At 36.9% G+C, this 22,789-nt stretch overlaps 1 protein-coding gene and 1 long non-coding RNA gene across 2 annotated transcripts; both read left to right on the forward strand.

The window, feature by feature from the left end:
• Nucleotides 1–2,742: 2,742 nt before the first annotated feature.
• LOC125263238 (T-cell surface antigen CD2-like) lies at nt 2,743–8,675 on the forward strand. Its single transcript, XM_048182229.1, has 6 exons — nt 2,743–3,260; nt 3,492–3,821; nt 4,240–4,536; nt 4,656–4,760; nt 4,870–4,931; nt 7,758–8,675. The coding sequence occupies exons 1-6, from the start codon at nt 3,215–3,217 to the stop codon at nt 7,803–7,805; spliced, it is 888 nt and encodes a 295-aa protein (XP_048038186.1). The 5' UTR covers nt 2,743–3,214; the 3' UTR covers nt 7,806–8,675.
• Nucleotides 8,676–20,627: 11,952 nt separating this feature from the next.
• Nucleotides 20,628–21,144, forward strand: LOC125263241. The gene is made up of 3 exons (XR_007183719.1): nt 20,628–20,661; nt 20,751–20,894; nt 20,994–21,144. It is a non-coding gene; the product is annotated as an uncharacterized LOC125263241 (long non-coding RNA).
• The last annotated feature ends 1,645 nt before the right edge of the window (nt 21,145–22,789 follow it).

Consider the following 22,789-nt stretch of genomic DNA (forward strand, 5'->3'; position numbering starts at 1 on the left):
TAGATACGCAGTAAGGATAAATTATATCACTTGTTAAATGGTTATTTAACAATTAGCCTATTCATTCCTGCATTTTCTCCGCCACTGTCTAAATATCTGTTCAGTGGTCGCTATGTAACTAACAGAAGACAAAATATTAAAATTGTGGTGCTTCTTTAAGTGATAAAAAGCAGTTGCAAATGACGTACAAAATACACATTGCCTACTCATCTTTGCATCAATAAAATGTGCAACACTTCATATTTTACTACCAAATTATATGTAATAGCCTATATAATTAATTTAACTTACAGTCGAATGTTTTCCTTGACATCTCGCGATTTCGGGGATTCACGATTTTCGCCCTTTGAAGCTTTGATGTAAACAGTCTACATAATATTCATGTATTCATGTCATAGGGGATATACATACCTAGCACTTAGAGCATGAAATAATATTTAAACCTATAACATTTTACATAGACAACTTTTAAGCCTATAACATTTTTATTTCACAATTCTGACTTTTTTTCCCCGGACTTTATAACTTTGTAACAGTTGTGAGTTTAGGGGGGGAAAGGAATTGCGGGATATAAACTTACAATTCTGAGGAAAAAAAGACAGAATAACGAGTATATCTCACTATTCTGTGTTTCCTTCTAAGAAATGTGAGATAAAAAAAATATAAATTTGAGACATTAAACTCGAGACATGTAAACTCGAAATTATTTATTTTTAATCTTTTATTCCATGACTTCCTAAGACTGCTACTGCAGAACTGTCATTTTCTGCTACCAAGTAGGCTCCGCCCACAAAAAACGTCATCGCTGTTTGCAAACATAAAATTGGTCTGGCACTTTCTGGCACTTTTCTTTCGATTATTTGCGAACCAACTCTCGCGCATTACCTACGATCCAGAGACTCTTAACCTCTTTGGACTCAATCTTGCACTAAAATGTCATGTATAATTGCATGTGTAAATCTTTTGAATACAAACAAATTAAGTTTGGTGTGCTTAAGAAAGATCGTTCACAACATTACTTGGTTAACAACCTTTTTGAAGTTGCTAAATACTTCATTCATAAATGCAGATTTCTGAAAACCCCTCCACCTTTTCCTCACTTTTCTAATCAACTTGATTTTTGCTACTTCTCTTGATGGCCTTTCTAATGAAAAAGCTTCTACAGTTGCCAAGTTTCTTCAGTGAGTTAAGAGCCTTATAATTCCTTGCTACCCCTTGCAGGAACTTAGTTTTCTATAAATGCTCTCTATTATTAATTTACTTTAGTTTATTTTAATTAATTTACATTTTTATGTATTTATTTTTATTCTTTTTTGTTCTTCATTGCCCTTTACGATTGTACATTTTATGTAGAACTTCACTGTTTCATATTGTAAATGCAATTATGTCTGCCTTTGAGAATTATTCATTGTTAATATTGTTTGTTTAATGCCTATTTTGTATGTACATTTGTTTATTTGCTATTAAAAAACTCTTAACCTCTTTGCTGTTTTGTTTTGTTTTTGTTATTTGTTTTGTTTTGTTTGTTTTTTGGTGCTTGCTATATTTCTTAAACTAATAAGTGTATAGTATAATTTTACATTATTTTGGTTATGGACATTAATTAGTCTATCTGCATGAATAAACATTATTAAGCTTTCATGGATACAAACAATAGGCCTACTCAAAGTTATAATATTGGCTGTCAACATTATATATTATCTATGAAAAGAGACAAATGTTATATTTTTATACAATATATTTGTATAATCTAGCACGTCCACATCATGTTAGATGTTGTAACTTCACACTTCTGCTGTGATGAGTGTCTTTCTTCATTGACATTGGGGCTCAACAATATTCTTTATAAAATACCTTACATTTTTGTAAAAATGTACATTTAAATGGAAATCTAAACATAAATGAGGATAAATATAAGTTAACACACATTACCAAGGTGTATGTTGTCTGCCACATTCAAAAACACACATCATTGTCACTAGACTCTAGGACAGCCTTAACCCAGGCACAAAAACATAAACTCTTCTAAATCCTCAACACAACGTAATACTAAACTCCGAAATATTTTTGCCTTTACTAAAAAACAAATAAAATAACAAATTATTTTTACATTTAATCTCCTAATGCAGTGTCAAGCAAAGCCTGGAACTAGATTCAATGTCCAGTTAGTTATGCCAACAAAAATAATTTAGTCACAACCCCAACAGGCTAAGTTAACTTTACATTTTATAGATTTGTAAATGTGACATTAATTAGTGACATTTTGTCTAATATAATAAATTGAACAAGCACCAAAACTACTTATTTTCTGTGTATTATTTTGTTTTGTTTTTCTGTATTATCATTTTATCAGTGATGCTTGCCGGTAAGTAGCCAGACTCTGACCTCTGAACTGTGATTCTTCTTTGACTGTGTTTTATACATCAGTTATGATGGAGTAATTCAGTACTTTATTAGGCAGTTGTGTCTGATGAGGAAGTCACACTGTGAGGTCTATTAAATGCAGGACAGGAAGAAACTTTACCTGCTACAAACTCAGCACTATCAAAAGCAAATGACCACATACAAAAGATCAAACCGTGTTTCTATAGAAATCAGACCGCAGCAGGTTTCAGTTTGACTCAGATGAGCTGCTCAAGATCCACTGTCCTGCAGAGTTTAACTCCAACCCTGATCAAACTCACATGCCTGTAGCTTTGTACTAATCCTGAAGACCTCGATTCACTTGTTCAGGTGTGTTTGATTAGGGTTGGAGCTAAACTCTGCAGGAAGGTGGATCTCGAGGGCCAGAGTTGAGGACCCCTGCTCTAGAGTCACACCTCTGTAATAGTGGTAAAGTGAGATGGCACATGTTTTTTTTACTTTTCTGCTTTGTTTTTCCATACACAGTAATTGATATTTGGATATTCAGTTGAACTATACAACCATTTTGAAATCAATAAGCTCTTTTTTACCATGTAATGCAAACAGATTCACACAGTGTTCTTCTACTTTTGCATATTAATATTAGAACACTATATTATCAATGTAAAATTATAAAAAAAGAATTATTTCCCCACTATTAAAACAGTTAAAAGTTTTAATAAGAGCCAGAAGAACATCTTGTAGCTACAGTCAAAGTGACGTGTTCAGTCAGTCTTTGTTGTGGGAGGATTCACACCATCTTGAATGTTTCCAGAGAACAGTCTATTCAGACTCTGAGCAACAGAAGAAAATGTTTCACACGTTTTTGTTCTATTTGTGCTGCTGGAGCCTGATAGGTAAGTTATAAAAGTGTTTTTATGGCTTAGTATTTCAGAACAGGGTAACAAAACTACTGTTTTTAAATAGTTTGTGATGCTTGTTACTGTACGTACTCTAAAAATATTTCTGCAGTAATCATTAGCAACAACATTAGTTGTAAAATGCATTTATTAGTAAAAATCCATTAACATAATTTCAACCTCAAACTTTGTAAACCAAGTCTTAATTTGTTCTTGTGTTTTTTTCAGGTGTGTTTGCTGCTGAAACAAATGAAATACAGTCAGTGATGGAGGGAGATTCAGTCACTCTAAACTCTGATCTTACTGAAATACATGAAGACGACGACATACTGTGGAAATACGGAGCTGAAAACTCTCTCATAGCTAAAATCAGCATAGAGAAGCAAATCTTTTCCACATCTGATGGTCCTCATGGGAGATTCAGAGACAGACTGAAGCTGGACAATCAAACTGGATCTCTGACCATCACAAACACCACAATGAAACATACTGGAGTTTATGAACTAGAGATCAATGGAGCGAAACTCACAACAAAAACATTCATTGTTTCTGTCTATGGTGAGTCTAAAGATCCTTTGTCTTGTCTTTAAATGTATGTCAAACAGGCAAATATTTGGAGAATATTTTGGAGAAACTTTTTTACAACTTTTTTACGATTGATGGCATTGCATTGTCATGGCAGAGTAGTTGTAAAATTGGATATAACTTTACAAAGCAAAAGTTAGCAATTGATTTTTCATACAAAAATTATGTTAACGCATTTTGTGGCCCACATTGCGCCTCACTGTAACCCAGATTTTTGCTTTTCTGGAGGACAAATGTAAATAATTTTTTGTGGTTGAGCCTAACTAGTAGTGAACTCAGAAAATTATATTATTTACACTGAAATGTTTAATCACAGAAACACTAACTGACCATTAACACACTACAGTGAAAATTATTTCAAGAAATTTCTGCTCTTTTCCATGTTTTCCAGCTCCTCTGCCTACTCCTAACATTATCAGAGATTGTTCTTCACCATCATCTTCATCATCGTCATCAAATTGTTCATTGGTTTGTTCAGCTGTGAATGTGAGTCATGTGACTCTCTCCTGGTACAAAGGAAACAGTTTATTGTCCAGCATCAGTGTGTCTGATCTCAGCATCAGTCTCTCTCTACCTCTGGAGGTGGAATATCAGGATAAAAACACCTACAGCTGTGTGCTGAACAATCCCATCAGCCACCAGACTCAACATCTCAACATCACTCAATACTGTTATGTTACATGTCCAGGTATGGTGGTGATTAACTAAGCTTATCATATTTCTATTAAATAGAGCTGATGTTTGATATGGTTTGTTAGGCAGACACACAGATTCACTCACACTAATGCCTCATTTTGTCCATTACAGATAAAGGTCTACCTTTACTGTACATAGTGCTGATCTCTGCTGGATCTCTGCTGATTGTTTCTGCAGTCGTGACGTGCTGCATCTGCAATAAGTGTAGAAAAAAAGGCAAGGAGAACATGCAATTCATTTGTACAAATATTTATCTTTTTTAGGACAGAAATTTTAATGTTAAAACTTTGTCATTTTAAAACCTCCGTTATTATTTTCAATGCAGTCCAGACATGGGAGGAAGACAGAACCGATTCAGCATTGTGCAAACCAACAACACGACAAAAGGTAAGATCATTAATGACAGGAAGTTGTTGTAGTCAGTCAGTTTGCAGCATCAGACGGACAGTGAACAGATGTTTGTGGTTTATCGACTCAACCGTCATCGTTTGTATCTTCAGTAGGGAGCAGATCAAAAAGCATTGTTTAAGCGTTTTTTTATGCTGTAAACTGTTTGCACCTCGGTGTAAGTTTTTCCATTTTGCAGAACCATTTTGATTTTGCAGACTTAAAAACATTAGTACAAATCAAAAGTATGGCTCTTTCAATCATTGTATCTACACCGGATGTGTGCAGTGTGTCTTATATGACTGAACTACATCGCTCCGATTAATAAATAGGGTTGCTGAATCGCGACACATCTGTAGACCATTTCTCTTTATATTTTTGCTTTTGATGTGAACTGTGGCCTAAATTATCTTTTTTTTTTTTAAATCATACTTAATGTGCTTCATTTTACATTTTTAAATAACCCATAAAAAGTTTTTGGAGAGAAAGTGAGACAGAGTTGTGTAGCGATATTAGCTCAAAATAAATACATAATAAATCATAACTAGTTATAATTAATTATGAATATTTGGATCAGTTAATAAAATTAACTTAATGTAATAAAATTAAAATTACAATCAATTAACCTGTTTGTCCAGTGAAAACTCAGGGCCCTATTTTAACGATCTAAACGCAAAGTGTAAAGCGCACGGCGCAGGTGCACTCAGGGCGTGTCCAAATCCACTTTTGCTATTTTAACGACGGAAAAACGGTCCGTGCGCCGGGGCGCATTTTTGAAATGGGTTGTCCCTATTCTCTTAATGAGTAATGGGCGTAACGTTCAATAAACCAATCAGAGTGTCATCTCCCATTCCCTTTAAGAGCGAGATGCGCTCGCGCCATGGCGGATTGCTATTTACATGGCGGAATTTGTTGGCGGAAAAGCTGAACGCTTTTCAAGTGAAGAAACCGATCTGCTCGTGCGATGAGTCAGTTAATACATGTGTGTGTATTGGCACGATTGTTCAATTAATTAGTCAATTTCGTTCATCATTATAAATAGTAATAGGCTGAATTGAAAATAGGTAGCCTAATTCTAATACACGCAATGACTATTCATCATTACATTTTTATATTTATGTACACAATAATATTCTTTTACACTGTATCCTTTTGTTTTTAATATTTGGCATGTTTGTGTGATGCGCATCCCTGTGTGTAATAAGCAAAGTCAACGCGCACTGTGGACGCGCCCAGAGGCGCAGTTTCTACCAACGCGCTCTAACAAAAAAATATTGCGCCATTGACTTTAGACTAGGTTTGAGTTGGTCTATGGCGCAGTCTATTTTCAGCTCCTTAAAATAGCAATGCGCCGGCAATGCGCCTGAACACACCTCTTTTTTAGACCAGCACGCCCATGGGCGCACTAACTGGTGCAAATGCATTTACTAATTTAAGGACGTGGCGCTGAACGGGAAAACGCGAACGGCGCCGGACGCAAACTAGCAAACACACTTGCGCTGCGCCTTGCATCGCATTGTGCCGGGTGTATTATAGGGCCCTCGGTGTTAATTGTTTATTAATTCTGAGAAATGTTCCTTTCCAGGTTATGGGAAACAACATTCCTATTGTATGGTACTTCTCAGAGCATGTATTCGGGATCTAAATAATTTAAGAGGCAATCTATTCACAGACAGGGTTTCAGAACCAATATGAATTGTGCACAAGTTTTGTTAACTAAATCACGAACACATAGCTAACTAACAAACACAAACATACATACACATAAACAGGTAAAATGATAAATGATGGGAAGTGGGAAACAGTAGGAGCTATGAAGAAACCAAAAACCAGGGAAAGAATCATCAGTATTCATCATAAAATCTCCCTTGTAACAAAGGAGGATACTGGCATTAAGCCTCTTTTTGAAGAGCTTCTGGATATAGTGCCGCCGTAGGAAGTCCTGAGAATTCAGTCTGATGGTACTGAAGTTACAATCGATGTCTTCTGTGTTGAATGAAGAAGCGATAACAAACTTGCGTGGTTATTTTGAATCTTGTATTAGGGAAGAGTTCTTTCACTCTTCTAGAGGAGCACATGGCTGGGGTTGCGGGTTTAAGATTACAATCCTGGCAGGCCCTTAAGCCTTGGCCTAAAGAGGTCGCCCTGCAGGGCGTCAAGGCCCCGGTTCAAATGAAATCGAAGAACGAACTGATGTGACGTCATTTCGAACAAAATCAGGCCAAAACGAAGTTTGTTTTGTGTTCTTTTTGGAAGTTCAAAATGACTTGCTCCAGCTGCAAAACACCTTCGTACTACCATTGGTCAGTGATGATAACGTAATAGGAGGTGTGTGCCGAGACTCCGCCTTCACTTGCGTGGGACGCGTCTGGCGTCTCTGACTCATTTGATCTGTTGAGTTCAGCTCAAAGTAAAGCTCAAATGCAGCTTTTGCAGCCATGTGTTTCTTTGTAGTGCTGCAACAAGTATCTTTGCTGTTCCTCCTGTGTGAAAGAAAAATGATTGTCTTTCACACAAAAGCAACAGCAAAGATACTTGTTTCAGCACGTCTACAGAGGTGTCAGTCATGATAAACCTTCAGAACTCTGATAACTGTTTAAAAAGTCAGGTGATTATCTGAATTGATGTCATTTTATCTTTTTGCTCCATGTTAGCATCTGTAGTAGTTTTTAATAACAAAACCAAAAATTCTGTTACTGAGGTTAAGGTTATTAAGAGAATAACAAGGTTGTTCAGGTTAGTAAAAGGGAAACCTAAGTTGGTCTTCTATTAATTGTCTATTGCATCAGCAAGATTCCTGACTGAGATTCCTATCTTTCCTTTCAGAAATCAAAGGTGGAGTCTGTGTATGAAAATGTTCCCAAAAAAAGATGACCAAATACTGGAATTGATGTTAGGGTTCCTATGGGTCTCTGCCTCACACCGTTTGCTTTTATTTACATTTATTTCCCGACAGGATGTCTATATAAGTTATTGTATTGTTTAAGATGTTGTTGATCTGTATTAGTTTCATTTAGTGGTGCACCATAGTATCCAGAAACGTAACTAAGCATTTTATGGAAATGTATATAACTTTCATTATTAAAAATTGATCCCAACCTTCACTATGCTGTTTGTCAATCAGTTACTGTTACTGGTTTACAATATCACACACACACAAATCCACACTATGCTGGATATTTTGGCAAATGTAACATGTGTAACAAAGTCTCTTTAGAGCAGAGGTCCTCAACTCTGGCCCTCGAGATCCACTTTCCTGCAGAGTTTAGCTCCAACCCTGATCAAACACTCCTGAACAAACTAATCAAGGTCTTCAGGATTACTACAAAGTTGCAGGTAGGTGTGTTTCAGGGTGGGTGATATGACCAAAATCTTATATCACGATATGAGTAATTTTATTTCATGATAGCGATGTACATCACGATATAGGTATAATTTTTGCTTTAATAAGGTTATAATATCAAAGTGTTTGGTACCATAGAATCTTCATAATTGTCACCAATGTCAATATCATGAAAAAAACAAATACAGGCCTAAAAACAAAAAAAGGAAAAACTCAAGCTCACAGAAGATAAGTAAACAGTCAGTGATGAAATAAGAATAAGAATCCAATTACAAGCAAAAAGACAAAAAAAATACAATAAATAAGAATTGCTATATATATTAGGGTTCTGTCACTTCGATCTATGTATTTTGGGGTTTGTGACAGAGCTCTCTGTCGTCTCGCACTCATTGAAGCAAAGTGCGAGAGATCACTTCCGTCATCAGAACGCGTTTTCTGACCTCACCAACAGGATGTGGAGGGCAGTTGGACATAGTGGTGTTTTAGAGGTAAAAAATAATATAAATACTGTTTGGTTTCTCGCACAAACTGATCGTTTCACTGAAAAAAAAAGCAACTTAAAAGTCGAAGATGTTTCACCCTGTTTTGCTCTGATTGTGTTTGTGGCGTCTGGTTGGTGAGTTTAAATGTGTTTTAAGGCTTCAATTGCTTCTGGTCTGGTACCGTGAAATAATGCTGGTTGCCGGTGACCATTCTGGTAAGGAGCCTAAGTAAAGCAAACACTGATCACCATAATGGTGTATTCAATGTTATAATGCAGTTACAACAAACAAAATCTAATATTAAAAAGCCAAGGGTCAAGAGCTTAACTAAAGAAACCCCGATCTCCATGATGGTGACTTAAGCCGAGTTCAGACTGCACGATTCTCAAAGCAGTCGGGTCACTGTTCTTTTCACACTTCATGACTATCTTGGCCAGCATTCAGTCGCTGCTGTGTTCAAACTGCACGATGGATCGGCGACAGAAGGTTTCACACTGCATGACTTTACAATAGGAAGAATCGCCGACAACTCTGTCTGGCACGCAAACTACATTTCACAACCAAACACACGCGAGATGTGACAAGGAAACAATGCGATATCATGCATGTAAGACTGAAGTTCTCACGTGAGACTGGGTTTATTATTAAAAACGGTAACCCGCAAGAAGCTTGCAATATTGCCTGTGCGCTGATTTGCAGCGAGAACAAGAAGAAGAAAAGAAGAATATGGAGGAGGAAATGGTTGGGGACACACAAGGAACAAGGATTGCTGATATTGTGGTCTATAACTCCTCCCCGAACTCCCCGCTGCTCTGTATCTTGCTCTCATTGGCTGTCAGTCATAGCCGATGTAGTTTTCAGTCAGAACACTTTTCACACAGCAGGATTTTGAATCGCCGACAGGTCCAGATATTTAGCATGCCAAATATCTCACGGGCGTCAGCGACTCGTCGGCGATTCTCTCAGATCGCGTCGTCTTTGCTCATTCACACTGCCTGATTGTCACTCGCGAGAACGAGCACCTGTGATTTTGGGCATTTGTCGGCAATTTCTCAAAACCTGTCGGCGAGCCAAAATCAGGGCTAAAATCATGCAATCTGAACTCGGCTTTAAATGTGATTTTCTCCTTTGGTGATTCTGCTTGTTAACAGATCACCTTCCTGACACATTTACTGTGTTAAAATCATTACACAGTGAATGTGTCAAAATTAACACAACAAGTGTTGTCCCTAAACTCACACACTGATGTGTGAGAATTTAACACAGTTTGAGTCAGTTTTAACACATCCTTTCTAAGAGAGCAAGTATTGAATATCTCTGATGATATTATTATACTTAATCCAAACCAAGAGACACGTGATCAGAGAACACATGCAGTTTAACAGAGGAACACAATATAAAAGAAATACTGACAGCAAGACAAAAGTGACAGAAGATACTGAGCAAATCACTCCTGATAACATGCTGATTCAGGGTGAGCCACTAGGTGGAGCTGTTGATGACCAACAGATGAGACCACAGAGACAAATCACACTAGAGATTTAACTACAATGCTTCCCATGGGGGAAAATGTTTTCATGTCTGGAAATGTTCAATTTTGTTTTCAAAGAGGAAAAAGAAAATAACATGTTTGTACAGAGTAAATTAGGCCTTCCAGGTAACAAAGGACTCAACATCCAATTTAACATTTGCAGTTATGACTAGCGCAGAAATCATGTTTGCTAAAATGTAGTGTTTGTTATTTATTTAGAGTTCCATAGTTTGTATGATCACAGTTTTATGTAAGTTTTTAAGCAGAAAACGAGCTGGAATCAGAGTTCTCTTTCTCACTGACGGCACTACGCCAATTCTACAGGCTGAATCGCCCCCCCAAAAAACCCCAGCGGCATCTGACTAGGGCCAATGGTGCAGGACACACTGAAAAACCTAAGCCAGCTAATGCTCAAAAACAGCCTGACGTTGACCAGCAGCTGATGGTCAGCTCGGTGCGGGCTTAAGATTCATATAAAGTAACTTAACGAGACATATTTAAACATAACAGCATCAAACAGGATCTGCTTGAAGTTGCAGCCTGGAGCTTGAAGTGACAAAGTTCAGAGTGTAAAATAATCAGCAAAAACAAAAATGGGGATTTTCACACACATCAGCACTGACAAACTGTTCAGTTATTTTAGACAAGGGTGGAGTTTCACAACACTTCACTAAAATCCGCTCTCACATCAGATCATCTGTCATTTATTACTGAAGTAGTTTTAAAGAGTTTGTCTTGGTCTCATATTTGTGGACTGAAAGCATTGAAGATGTTTCACACTGTTTTGTTCTGCTTGTGTTTGTGGCGTCTGGTTGGTGAGTTTGAAATGTGTTTTTATGGCTTTTAAGACCAATTAGGTTTATGTCAAGATCATTCAATCAGAGCAGTTTCATTCAAAAAAACAATTCCAACTTGCATTAATTTCATGCACAGGAGTAATAGAGCAACAAATGATATATAAATACTTGGATAACCTTTGAAGAAATGAACAATATACTAAAAAATGTGGCCTACATCAAAGTCTAAAAATGAAACTGACAACAGCTCAATTATATAACCATGAACAATTGCCTAAATTGTCTGTTACCTGGGACCATCGAAGTGTTCAAATTACAGCTATGACCACAGCATTACAAGCTGGTAATGCTGTTTGTGGAGTTGTTTAATCAGATCTTCAGAGATTTCATGTCTTTTATCTTCAGTTCATCTAAGGCTGTGGCTGAAGAAAGTTGTAGTTTGTGTTCTTATTTCTCTTTCTTTCAGTGTTTGTTCACAGCAGGTGTTTGAATGGTTGAAAGAATGTTTCAGGAACATCAAACTAACCTTTAAATAACATTCTACTAACATTAAGGAAACTGGACATTTTTATGTTCTTGGAATGTTACAAATCAACATTAGAATGTTGAAATTTAGATCAAAATTAAGTTGAAAGAACGTTTGAGGAACATTATACCTTATAAAAACTCCTGTAACCTCAAGAAAACTGGACATTTTTTACATTCCCAGAACCAACACTGAATATTTAGAGAACGTTCTTATAAGAAAATTCTGTTAGATGGGAAGATATACTGTGAAATTGTTAGGGCAAATTATGGTACAAACAATGACAAGCTGTTGTACCTGTAAAGTGGGACTTTTACACATTTTTTGTAACATGCTGTAGTTGTGGAGCAAATTCAGACAGTTTAGAGAAAGGTGCTCTGCTCTTAAAGGGGCCTCGTCTTATTCTATTCATTACAAACTTCAGTTCCTGCATCAGTAAATCAGTTTTATACAAAATCACAATAAAAATCATTTTAAATGTAATGTTCAAACTGTATAAACTTACTTAAAAAGTCTCATTATTTTATTTTTGTTCTTCAGGTGTGTTTGGTGATTCAGATGCAGTGAAGTCAGTGTCAGTGATGGAGGGAGATTCAGTCACTCTAAACACTGATCTTACTGAAATACAGACAGATGATCTGATCCTGTGGACGTTTGGAACCAAAGGGCCTCTTATAGCTGTAACCAATGGAAAGACCAGTAAGATCTATGATGTTCTTAATGGGAGATTCAGAGACAGACTGAAGCTGGACAAGCGAACTGGATTTCTGACCATCACAGACATCAGATCTGAACATGTTGGAGAATATAAAGTTGAGATCAGCGGCAGCACAAAGCCTGATATCAGATTCAGTGTTTCTGTCAATAGTGAGTCACAGTTACAGTGTTATTTGCACAGTAATTTTTTTTTTTTTTTAGATCTAAAAATTCATTCACTCAACCTTTTTACATTTTTTTCTTCATTCAACTAGAAATAAGTCAAAATAGGTTAAATGAACATGAGCTGTGATATTGAAAACTTAAAAAAATAAGTTCACTTTACTTTCGTAAAGTTATTCCAACTAAACTTTATACGTTCAAATAACTATGTTGAAAGTACTTATAATTGTAAGTAAATACAACTGGACCCACTTTATATTAAGTGGCCTTAACTACTATGTACTTACATTTAAATTAATCATTTGATACAATGCACTTATTGTGTACATACATGTTTTTACATTGTACTTATATTTTAAAAACACCTGCATGTAATTACATCTGTAATTAATTTCTGTAATTACATTCATAATTACACTGTTGACCCATCCCTTAACCCTTACCCCTACCCTTAAACCTACCCATACCACCAAAGCTTTCCCTAACCTTACCCGTATACACCTCAATATCAGCAAAAGTGTTTTGCAATTCAATATGAACCCAATAAGTACATTGTACTTATTTTTTGATGTAAGTACATAGTAGTTAAGGCCACTTAATAACTAAGTCAATGTAAAAAGACAACTCAAAATGTTAGAAATTTCCTGTTGTTTTTCAAGTGTTTATTAGGGATCTCTACACAAATTATTTAAAAATGAATTTGTAACAAACAAACCACCGAGTCACATACACAATTATTGATGCACCTTTCATCTGGTCATTTCTCTGACTGTGTAATCATTTTTTTTTTTTTTTTTTTTTTTGAATCTATTGTAAATTTTGAGAAATAAAGCCAAAGGATAAAGACTGTATCAGGATTAATCGTCAGCTCTGTCAGATATGTTATGTGTTCATTTATTTAAAACCTGACCCACACGCTCCTTCACATCCTCATGTCAGGTCCTCCTTCAGGTCCTCCTGTGTCTGTATCTCTGATAATGGTGCTGATTTCTGCCACCGCCGCTGGATCTCTGCTGATTGTGGCTGTAATTGGGATGTGCAGGAAACTGGGAGATGCAGGTCAAATGAGCCTACGGCTTAAAACATCTGTAAAAATGAGACTTTTTTGTGAATCAACAATATTCTTAATTTTTATTAAACATGTCTGTCATTACAGATCAGACATATGAAGACGAGACTGATCCGGCACTCTATAAAAAAATGACAGTAAGTGTTTCTGTATTGTTTCAGTGACATTTACATGTATTTGTTTAACAGCTGATTTAACAGAGCAAAATAACTGCTGAACATACAGCAATTATACACAAGCACAAAACAATCATTCAATGCAAAGAAACACTCACTTATATCCAATAATAGGATAATAATAAATTATTAATCCTCATGATGATCTTGCAGCAATTTCTGACATTTATTCATTGTCATCAGGGTTGTTTTTGACTCTTTGTGTTTGTCTGACAGGAATCTGAGATGACGGAGGTGATTTACACGTGTTTCACCACAGAACAATGATCAAACTCTCTGTGATTCTCACAAATGAAGTGATTTGTTTTCTCATTTATATTTCCACAAAGTGATCTTTAATGAGTTTTTTGTTATCCTGAATGATAAATACTGTAGATTAACAAAGAATGCTTTAATTATTTAGTATAACATGATTTTTTTTTCTATATGCATCTGCCTGCCCACATGTTTAATATAAGTTTTCTCCGTGTTTTAATATACAGCATGCAGAACTCAAATGGGTCTGACACCTTTTGGTGTCTGTGCCGACTCTCAGACTATTTATCTGAAAGCAGCATTTGCATGAACACTAGCTTGTTCACACTGTATTATGTTGAGTGTCAATCCACAGTCTACGAGCCTCCGTTAGCCTCATGTAGTCTCTGATCAAGTGTTTCTTGGTTTGGAGCAAATATAATAATATCATCAGAGATATTCTCACTCCATCAATACCTGCGTGTGCTGACGTGACTTCATGTTGATTTTGACGACATGTTTGTATCAGTACCTTTACAGCAAAAATTGTGATGCCTCTGGATTGTGCTGTAAATTCTAGTTAATCGTAACCCCATTTCAGATGAAGATTACTGAACACAGTGGAGCCGTTCCTATCTTGAAGGAGCTTGTCTAGAGTTGGAATTGGGTACTGATCTCGAATTGCTTTATTTGGCTGCCTCATATCCACACGTTTGCTCAAAATCGCATCTAATAACTGATATCTTTGTCATCTCTGAAATCGCAGTCTTTAGCAGCTCATCTAAGCCATCTGAGAATCTGTTGCATGACAAAAGTAAATTGAATCCACTGATGCTCAATCGGTGATGCTGTGGATGTGGTTCGACACAACAAATCCCAGACAGATGCCCTATTTCTGACGAACTCCAGTGCTTTGGGTTTGACACAAATGATTAATGGATTTGGAACATTCGTTTTGTCATGTCCAGTAGACATCAGCTTGGTGTGACCATCACCGTCGCGTCCGGTGGGGTGAAAAGACAAGAAAATTTGATGAGGCATATAATCGCCCTCACCGGTAATGAAGGTCTTAAAGGGTTAGTTCCCCTAAAAATGAAAATAATGTCATTTATTACTCACCCTCATGTGGTTCCACACCCGTAAGACCTTCGTTCATCTTCGGAACACAAATTAAGATATTTTTGTTGAAATCCGATGACTCAGTGAGGCCTGCATAGCCATCTGTAACGAAGGGAACTGGATGACGGAGTTAGAGATCCATGTGCTGGCTTTATAAAAATGAGCATAGTCCTATAGGCAAAGGGTCAAACACCAGCAAACAGATACAGGAGGGCAACGCAAAAGAGTAATCCAAAACACAGGCAATGGTGAAGACAGGCAGCAAACGATCATCAAACAAGGAAAACAGTCCAGGGTCAAAAACAAAGGCAAGGCAAGGAAAATGAAACACGGAGACAAGGTCGGATAAAGGCTCAACAATAATCATAGATATATACACTAGATGTCGCCTTGGGGTTCTAAGCATGCGTCAAAACCGCCGCCATCTTGGAACAGGGGTCTTGTCATAGGAAGTAGCTAGGTAACGCTGCTATCTCCGCCTGTACTTTGAATTCATGGACGATGCCGGACTTTTGTGCTGCGTATGGATGTTCAAACGAAAGAAATCTAAAAAACAGACAGCAAGGGATTACATTTCACAAGGGAGAATGTGTTTTATGATATTGAATGTTACGAAATTATATTTCTGGTTACGTTGGTTTGTTTCAGTCCTTGGTTAACGACCCGTCACCGCTAGTGGCAGCTGCCACGGCTTTACCCGCCTGCCCCGTGACCTGCCACGAATAAACGACCTGTCACCGCTGCCACTCGACCTGTCACAGATATACCCGCCTGCTCAGCGACCTGTATGCGGTCACGCCATCTATGCTTAAAATGTATTGCGCGACATGAGGTTGATTGGTAGGTGAATTATTTTTAAAATTATTATTATTTTTTTAATTTTAGAAATATTTCTTGTTATACATGTTCCCATTTAAGTACCACTGTGGTGACTATCATGTTGTTTTTCTGTTTTATTTTTCAATAATTATATGTAAGTAGCGATAGTTCATTCGAAGTTTACTCAAGTGGAAGAATTAATTTTTCTCTGGACACATGCTCCGAAGCCTCGGCACAGACCGTAACATCACTAACATTCGTTCCAATGAACTGCCGTAGCCAAGGCGACATCTAGTGTATATATCTATGAACAATAAGTGTGTGCCTTTGAGTAGTGATGTTACGGTCTGTGCCGAGGCTTCGGAGCGTGTGTTGAGAAATCCCGGAAGCTTTCAGTGAAACGTGTATCGAAGCTTGTATCGCTTTAGACCAATGACGTCACTGATGACGTTCGAAGCCTCGCTTCTGCCTGACTGGTTCGAATGGTTCGACTGGAAGCGGTTCGAATCTTGGCGCGACATTTTGACAGATATATAAACCATGGGATCCCCTCAGAATGTGTGGTTTTAGAATAATAATATCGCCCCTCCTGCCTGTTATGACCAAAGAATTTATTTACACACATTTAATAGCTCCATTCATTTAAAAACCAATACGTTTATTACACAGTTATGTTAAACAATCATTATATACAACCAGAAAATACACAGTACATTCAAATAAATATATTAGCTTTGTGGAAATTTCTAAGCCTTAACTGCCGCAAAATAAAGAGTATCAATAATATCACATCAGGTCATCTGTAATGAATCTGCATGTTTTACACTCTTTGACCACCAGATGGTATTGTGAGCAAATGAAGCCTCGAGAAATGAACCCTTTTGTGAACCACTTGGCTGAAAAGCTTCAGTGCTTCATGAAGCTTCATCTCACCATCACTACCTTTGAGTGCAGCTTATAAAGTGTCACTGATGGGAAACAGGTGTGAGTGTGTGATTAGTTCCTAGGTGGGGAATTGTGGGAAATGGAGTCCAGAGTGAAGTGACTGCATGTGTGCAATGAAAAAGTCTTAATGGTGAAAATGAGAGCTCTGGTGGGGAGTGAGAGGAAGCAGCAGGCGACGGAAACGTGACACCAGCAATGACATTTCCTCTTTCAAGATCCATTAATGTACTAAAAACATATTTAAATCAGTTCATGTGAGTACAGTGGTTCAATATTAATATTATAAAGCAATGAGAATACTTTGGTGCACCAAAAAAACTTATTTAGTGATGGCCGATTTCAAAACACTGCTTCAGGAAGATTCGGATCGTTATGAATCTTTTGTGTTGAATCATGATTCGGATCGCGTGTCAAACCTGCCAAACTGCTGAAATCACGTGACTTTGGCGCTCCGAACAGCTGATTCAACACAAAAGATTCATAACGCTCTGAAGCTTCCTGAAGCAGTGTTTTGAAATTGGCCATCACTATATAAGTCGTTATTTTGTTTTTTTTTGGCGCACCAAAAATATTCTCATTGCTTTATAATATTAATATTGAACCACTGTACTCACATGAACTGATTTAAATATGTTTTTAGTACATTAATGGATCTTGAGAGAGGAAATGTCATTGTTCCCTATGGAGGCCTCACTGAGCCATCGGATTTCAACAAGATGAATGAAGATGAATGAAGGTCTTACGGGTGTGGAACAGCATGAGGGTGAGTAACTAATGACAGAATTTAAATTTTTGGGTGAACTAACCCTTTAAGACAAGTTAAGAAGGGTAGTTAAGTAGCTAGTACTATACTAATCACGATATTTCAGATTATAATTTTGCATGAAATTTTGGCTTGAAAATACTCTTCTCTACAAAAGGGGGGCCCGGCAGAAAAAGTTTGCGAAACTCTGAAATCAGTCTGAGAGGAGAAACAATCGAGACATTTGATAAGAAATGAACAACAAACAAGCTGAAGACAGTTACAGGAGAGAGCAGAGACAAACACTCACAGGATCTCATGACAAGATCAAACTGTTGCTTTAAGATGTTTTTAACATGTTATGTGTCAGTTTATTTCTCTTGAAAATGATGTCATTGATCTACAGGAAGTTGATTCTGTTCTGGTACCATGTAATAAATTGCTGGTAAATAAATAGTAAAACTTAAAGTCAGTAGAGTTGAAGAGTCAATTCGCTGAATTGAACTTCCGCATTACAAGTTCTTTCCATTCATTTCCTTCTCAAGTGAGTTGTATTGTATCATGTGGTATTAACAGCATATTTGCTATCGATGAGCTCCGGTCAAATAGTGTTTTTTGTTTGAAAAAAAAACAGAAAACACTCATCAGCAAAGTCCAGGGCTGCGAGAGCTTGTGCAAATTTGTTGTTTGCTGTCTCCAAACCGTGCAGCCATTTCTCCTCTCACAGCCTCAACCGTGCTGAAAAAGACGACAAGTTTCAGTTCCATCACTGCTGAAAAATCTTGTGATTCTTTATCTAATTGCTAGCCCAGGTTTGGTTGAAGGCTACAGTTTGTCCATTCAGAACAAGAATGTCTCACTCTATAATCCAAATCTTGTCTTTATTAAATGTGCATAGATGTGTGGTTAGTGTGATGCATGCACATGCACAATCAATAAAAACCTCCTCCGATTTGGATTATTACTATTTACTTAAACTACAACTATATACAATATTCAGCCGATCTCCTTTTCCCATTATCAACCACCTGCTCTCTTCTCCGTCACTTCACGATCTCTGGTGGAAAGTTTTGGAATAGTCCGTTTCGCGCTGAATGACAGGGTGACTGGGAGAGTCCATTTGTTAAAGGGGGACACTTTCTACAGCTGTGTTCATTTTTGTTTGCTGGGTCAAGAAGTTTCAGTATCTTATGTACCATAACAGCAATGAAGCTGAAGTTTGGTTCTGCCACTGATCTGTCCTGTAGCCTCAACACGAGTGTCTGTCCCAAGAGCACAATCATTAGTAATGTTCACCAACATGAACTCATCTCCCAGGGACTTCAGAATAACAAACTGTGTCTAGATGGTCACCAATCTATTTTGTATGTCTGTCTTATTTAACAACTGATTCAGAACATCAGCTCACTAAATGAGAGCTCCATGAGAGACATACAAAATGTGTAGAGCAGTGATGTAGTTTATGATTAAAACAGTGTTTTATCATATAAATGACTGATTTAACCCTCTATCCACAATATACATTAATCAGTTCATTCAAAGCTGACAATGAATTGCATACTATTACCTTTTTCTCCAACATTAAAGTAAAACTTTCTTTTTATTTAGTTATTGTTCTATATATAAATCTGTTTCTTTTTTCATTCATCTTTTCTCTTTGTTCTGCTGCACAATATTATTATTCACTTCACATTTAAATGATTAAATGTATTTTAGTCCATCTTCATCAAACCAACATCGAGTGATTTTAAAGCTTTAATCTGTGAAAAACTCTGTTCTTCAGGTTGTTATTATCATGTAGATGAGTCAAAGAATGTGAAGGAGGGAGATTCAGTTTCTCTAAACTCTGATCTTACTGAAATGAAGGATGATGATGTGATTCAGTGGTGGTTTATGAATAGCTGAAATCAATAAACAGAACAACAGCTTCACTGTAAATGATGATGTTCTTGATGGGAGATTCAGAGACAGACTGAAACTGGACAATCAAACTGGATCTCTGACCATCACAAACACCAGAACTGAACATGCTGGAGATTATGAACTAAAGATCAACACTATGAAGACTGAATTCATCCTCGCTGTCTTTGGTGAGTTAAATATTTGTTTCACCATTTTATGTTTTAATCACCAGATATTAATCCAAACACCATTTTGCTTCTTTTCTGCCTGTTTTTGTTTTACAAAATTATTTAAAATGTAAATATCAAATTATTTACTTTTATAAACAATCATGAACTTATTTAAAAATCTCTCTGCAACAAACTCTGTGTGTGTTTGATGATACAGTTAAAATATCAGTGAAGGAGGGAGATTCAGTCACTCTAAACTCTGATCTTACTGAAATGAAGGGTCGTGATATGATTCGGTGGAGCTTTGAAAATGAAAACACTTTAATAGCTGTAATCAGTTTACCGAACGACAGAATCACTGTATATGATGATGATTCTTGATGGGAGATTCAGAGACAGACTGAAACTGGACAATCAAACTGGATCTTTGACCATCACAAACACCACAACTGAATATGATGGAGATTATAGACTACGGGTGTTTTCAAACAGATTCTCAACAAAAGCTTTCAGTGTTTCTGTCAATGGTGAGTAGAGATCATTTGTCCTGTCCTTCAGATATTCTTGTTTTTACCAACTATTTACATATTTAATAATTGTTGAATCATTGTATAGTTTGAGAGGATACAACACACTGATTGAACAGAAAATAAATTTGTTTATTAGATTTGTCCACATTTATCTCTATTCTCTGATGTTTTTCAGCTCGTCTGCCTGTTCCTATCATCAGCAGTAACTCTTCACAATGTTCTTCATCATCATCATCATCATGTTCATTGGTGTGTTCAGCTGTGAATGTGAGTCATGTGACTCTCTCCTGGTACAAAGGAAACAGTTTATTGTCCAGCATCAGTGTGTCTGATCTCAGCATCAGTCTCTCTCTACCTCTGGAGGTGGAATATCAGGATAAAAACACCTACAGCTGTGTGCTGAACAATCCCATCAGCAACCAGACTCAACATCTGGACATCACTCACCTCTGTCACACATGTTCAGGTACGGCAGTGCTGATATTAGTTGATGTCAGCGCTGATATTAGTGTTTATTGACTGATCTGATCTCAGTTTGATGTTTTTATTCCTCAGACTCTGTCCACTGTTGTGGTCCTACTGAAGCTGTGATCCGATTGGTCCTCTCTGCTCTGGTGGGCGTGGCTACTGTCATTATTCTGGTTTATGACATCAGATCCAGAAGAGCTGAACGAGATCAAGCTCATATTCACACATCAGGTACATGATTGATGATGACATTTCTCACACACTTATTTTGCATATATTAATATTTGTGAGATTTATTAATTAATATCTTTATATGTTCATCTTTTTCAGGAAGTATTGAAATCTAAAGCAGAACGCTGAACTTTAAAGATTCTTCAATTGTGTTTTTGTCATAATAAACACTGATGATTATTTGAGCTTCTCTCTCTCTCAGTGCCAGATTTTTTAAAATCTTATTTGTAAGGCTTTGTTTATATTTCTATCATAAACAAAAAAGTGAATGAGACACATTTATCATTATTTATTTACTGCTGTCCATTTTCTTTATGTATTTGCTTGTTTTTATCAATAAAGTTTTCTCACTCTGAGGTTCAAGAGTCTCTCCATGTTTTATTACATTATGTTGAGCGCCCCCTGGAGGAATACTAACTTTAAGTGTACTTTAATGAGCTTAGCACTGTGCCACATAACATTATCAAAGCATTATTTAAAACATCATTTGTGAAGGTTTGTTAGTTTTCTTTTTGTTTTCTATACACAGTGATAAACATCTTTCACCAACAGCTTCTCACCTGAGAAAGTAGTGATTTGCTCAGTATCTTCTGCCACTCACTTCACTAGTTCTAGTTCTGTCTGATTGATTTTGCTGTTGGGTTGTCGTTTGATTCTCACTGTTTAATTTTTCACAAATGTAGTATGTCTTTTATATAATGTTCCTTTTGGACCTTCCTGCTATGAGGCGACACTGCTAAGCACTGAGCTCTACTGTGCCTTTGATGCACTTTATATTTTACATGATAAATACATTAAAAATAAAACCTCTTGAATACTTCAGGATGAAAAGCTCTTAATAGAGGAATCATTAAACAATGAAAAGACATAGAAACGGCAATTTATATGGTATAAACTAAATCAACTGCAAGAAAAACGTAATTAAATAAGTATATAAATACAGCAAAATACAGCCCAAATGTGGCCCATATGGGACTCAAATACACTAATGGACAACCCAACTGGGGCCAATATTGAGCCCATCAAAGTGCTCACTCTAACCCCAGATGATGTATCCCAGATAAAAAGTGAGCTCACATTGACATGTTGGCTGGTACAGGAGAGAACAGAGCCAAACACTCGTCTGTGAGAACTTCATGCAGCAATTCTGAAAATAACACTACTGATGAGATCTACAGGAAGATGTGGGTTCATATTTGCTCAGTATCTTCTGTCAATTGGTTTTGTTGTTCTGTTTGGTGTCATTTTTCTTTTATATTGTGTTCCTCTTGGATCATTGATGGTCATAGAGTTTCCTTTGTTGGACACAGTCACACTCATTGTCAATGTCAACTTATGATTTGCATTCATAAAAACAACACGTCTGTACGACCTGTCTGACTTCCTTTTATTCACTCTCTGCTGCTGATGCTTCTTCAGCCCTTGTTGTGACGGACAAACTCAGAATGAGAAAGATGTGAGACTGACCGGCCGATTCCCAAACCTTTGATCTCAGGTGTTGTTTTGTTCATATTACACCAACATGACCCTCATGAGCCAACTGTAATGCACTTCCTCAGAGCAACTGTGGCACAAACATTTAAACCTCAAATTTTTCTATGCTTTATGTGTGTGCATCTCCCCTTTGGCTGATGGCCCCAGCAGGAGTAATAAACAACCTATAATTTTGTGTGTTCCATAGATATGAATCACTGGAAAATCATAGGATTGTCATCTGAAGACCCACCTTCTGATTTGCACACACAGTTTTGACCAGAGACTATAAATTGCCTCTGATGCCTTGTCTGTGACCAGATCAAGCTTCCGTTCATACACGTGGGTGCAGACATTCGCATGCCCACACCAGGGCAAGTGATTCACGCTCTATTTGCGAATTCTCTTTTCACACTCTGTCA

Source organism: Megalobrama amblycephala, linkage group LG2 (assembly GCF_018812025.1).
Source record: "Megalobrama amblycephala isolate DHTTF-2021 linkage group LG2, ASM1881202v1, whole genome shotgun sequence".
In the NCBI taxonomy this organism is placed as follows: Eukaryota; Metazoa; Chordata; class Actinopteri; order Cypriniformes; family Xenocyprididae; genus Megalobrama; species Megalobrama amblycephala.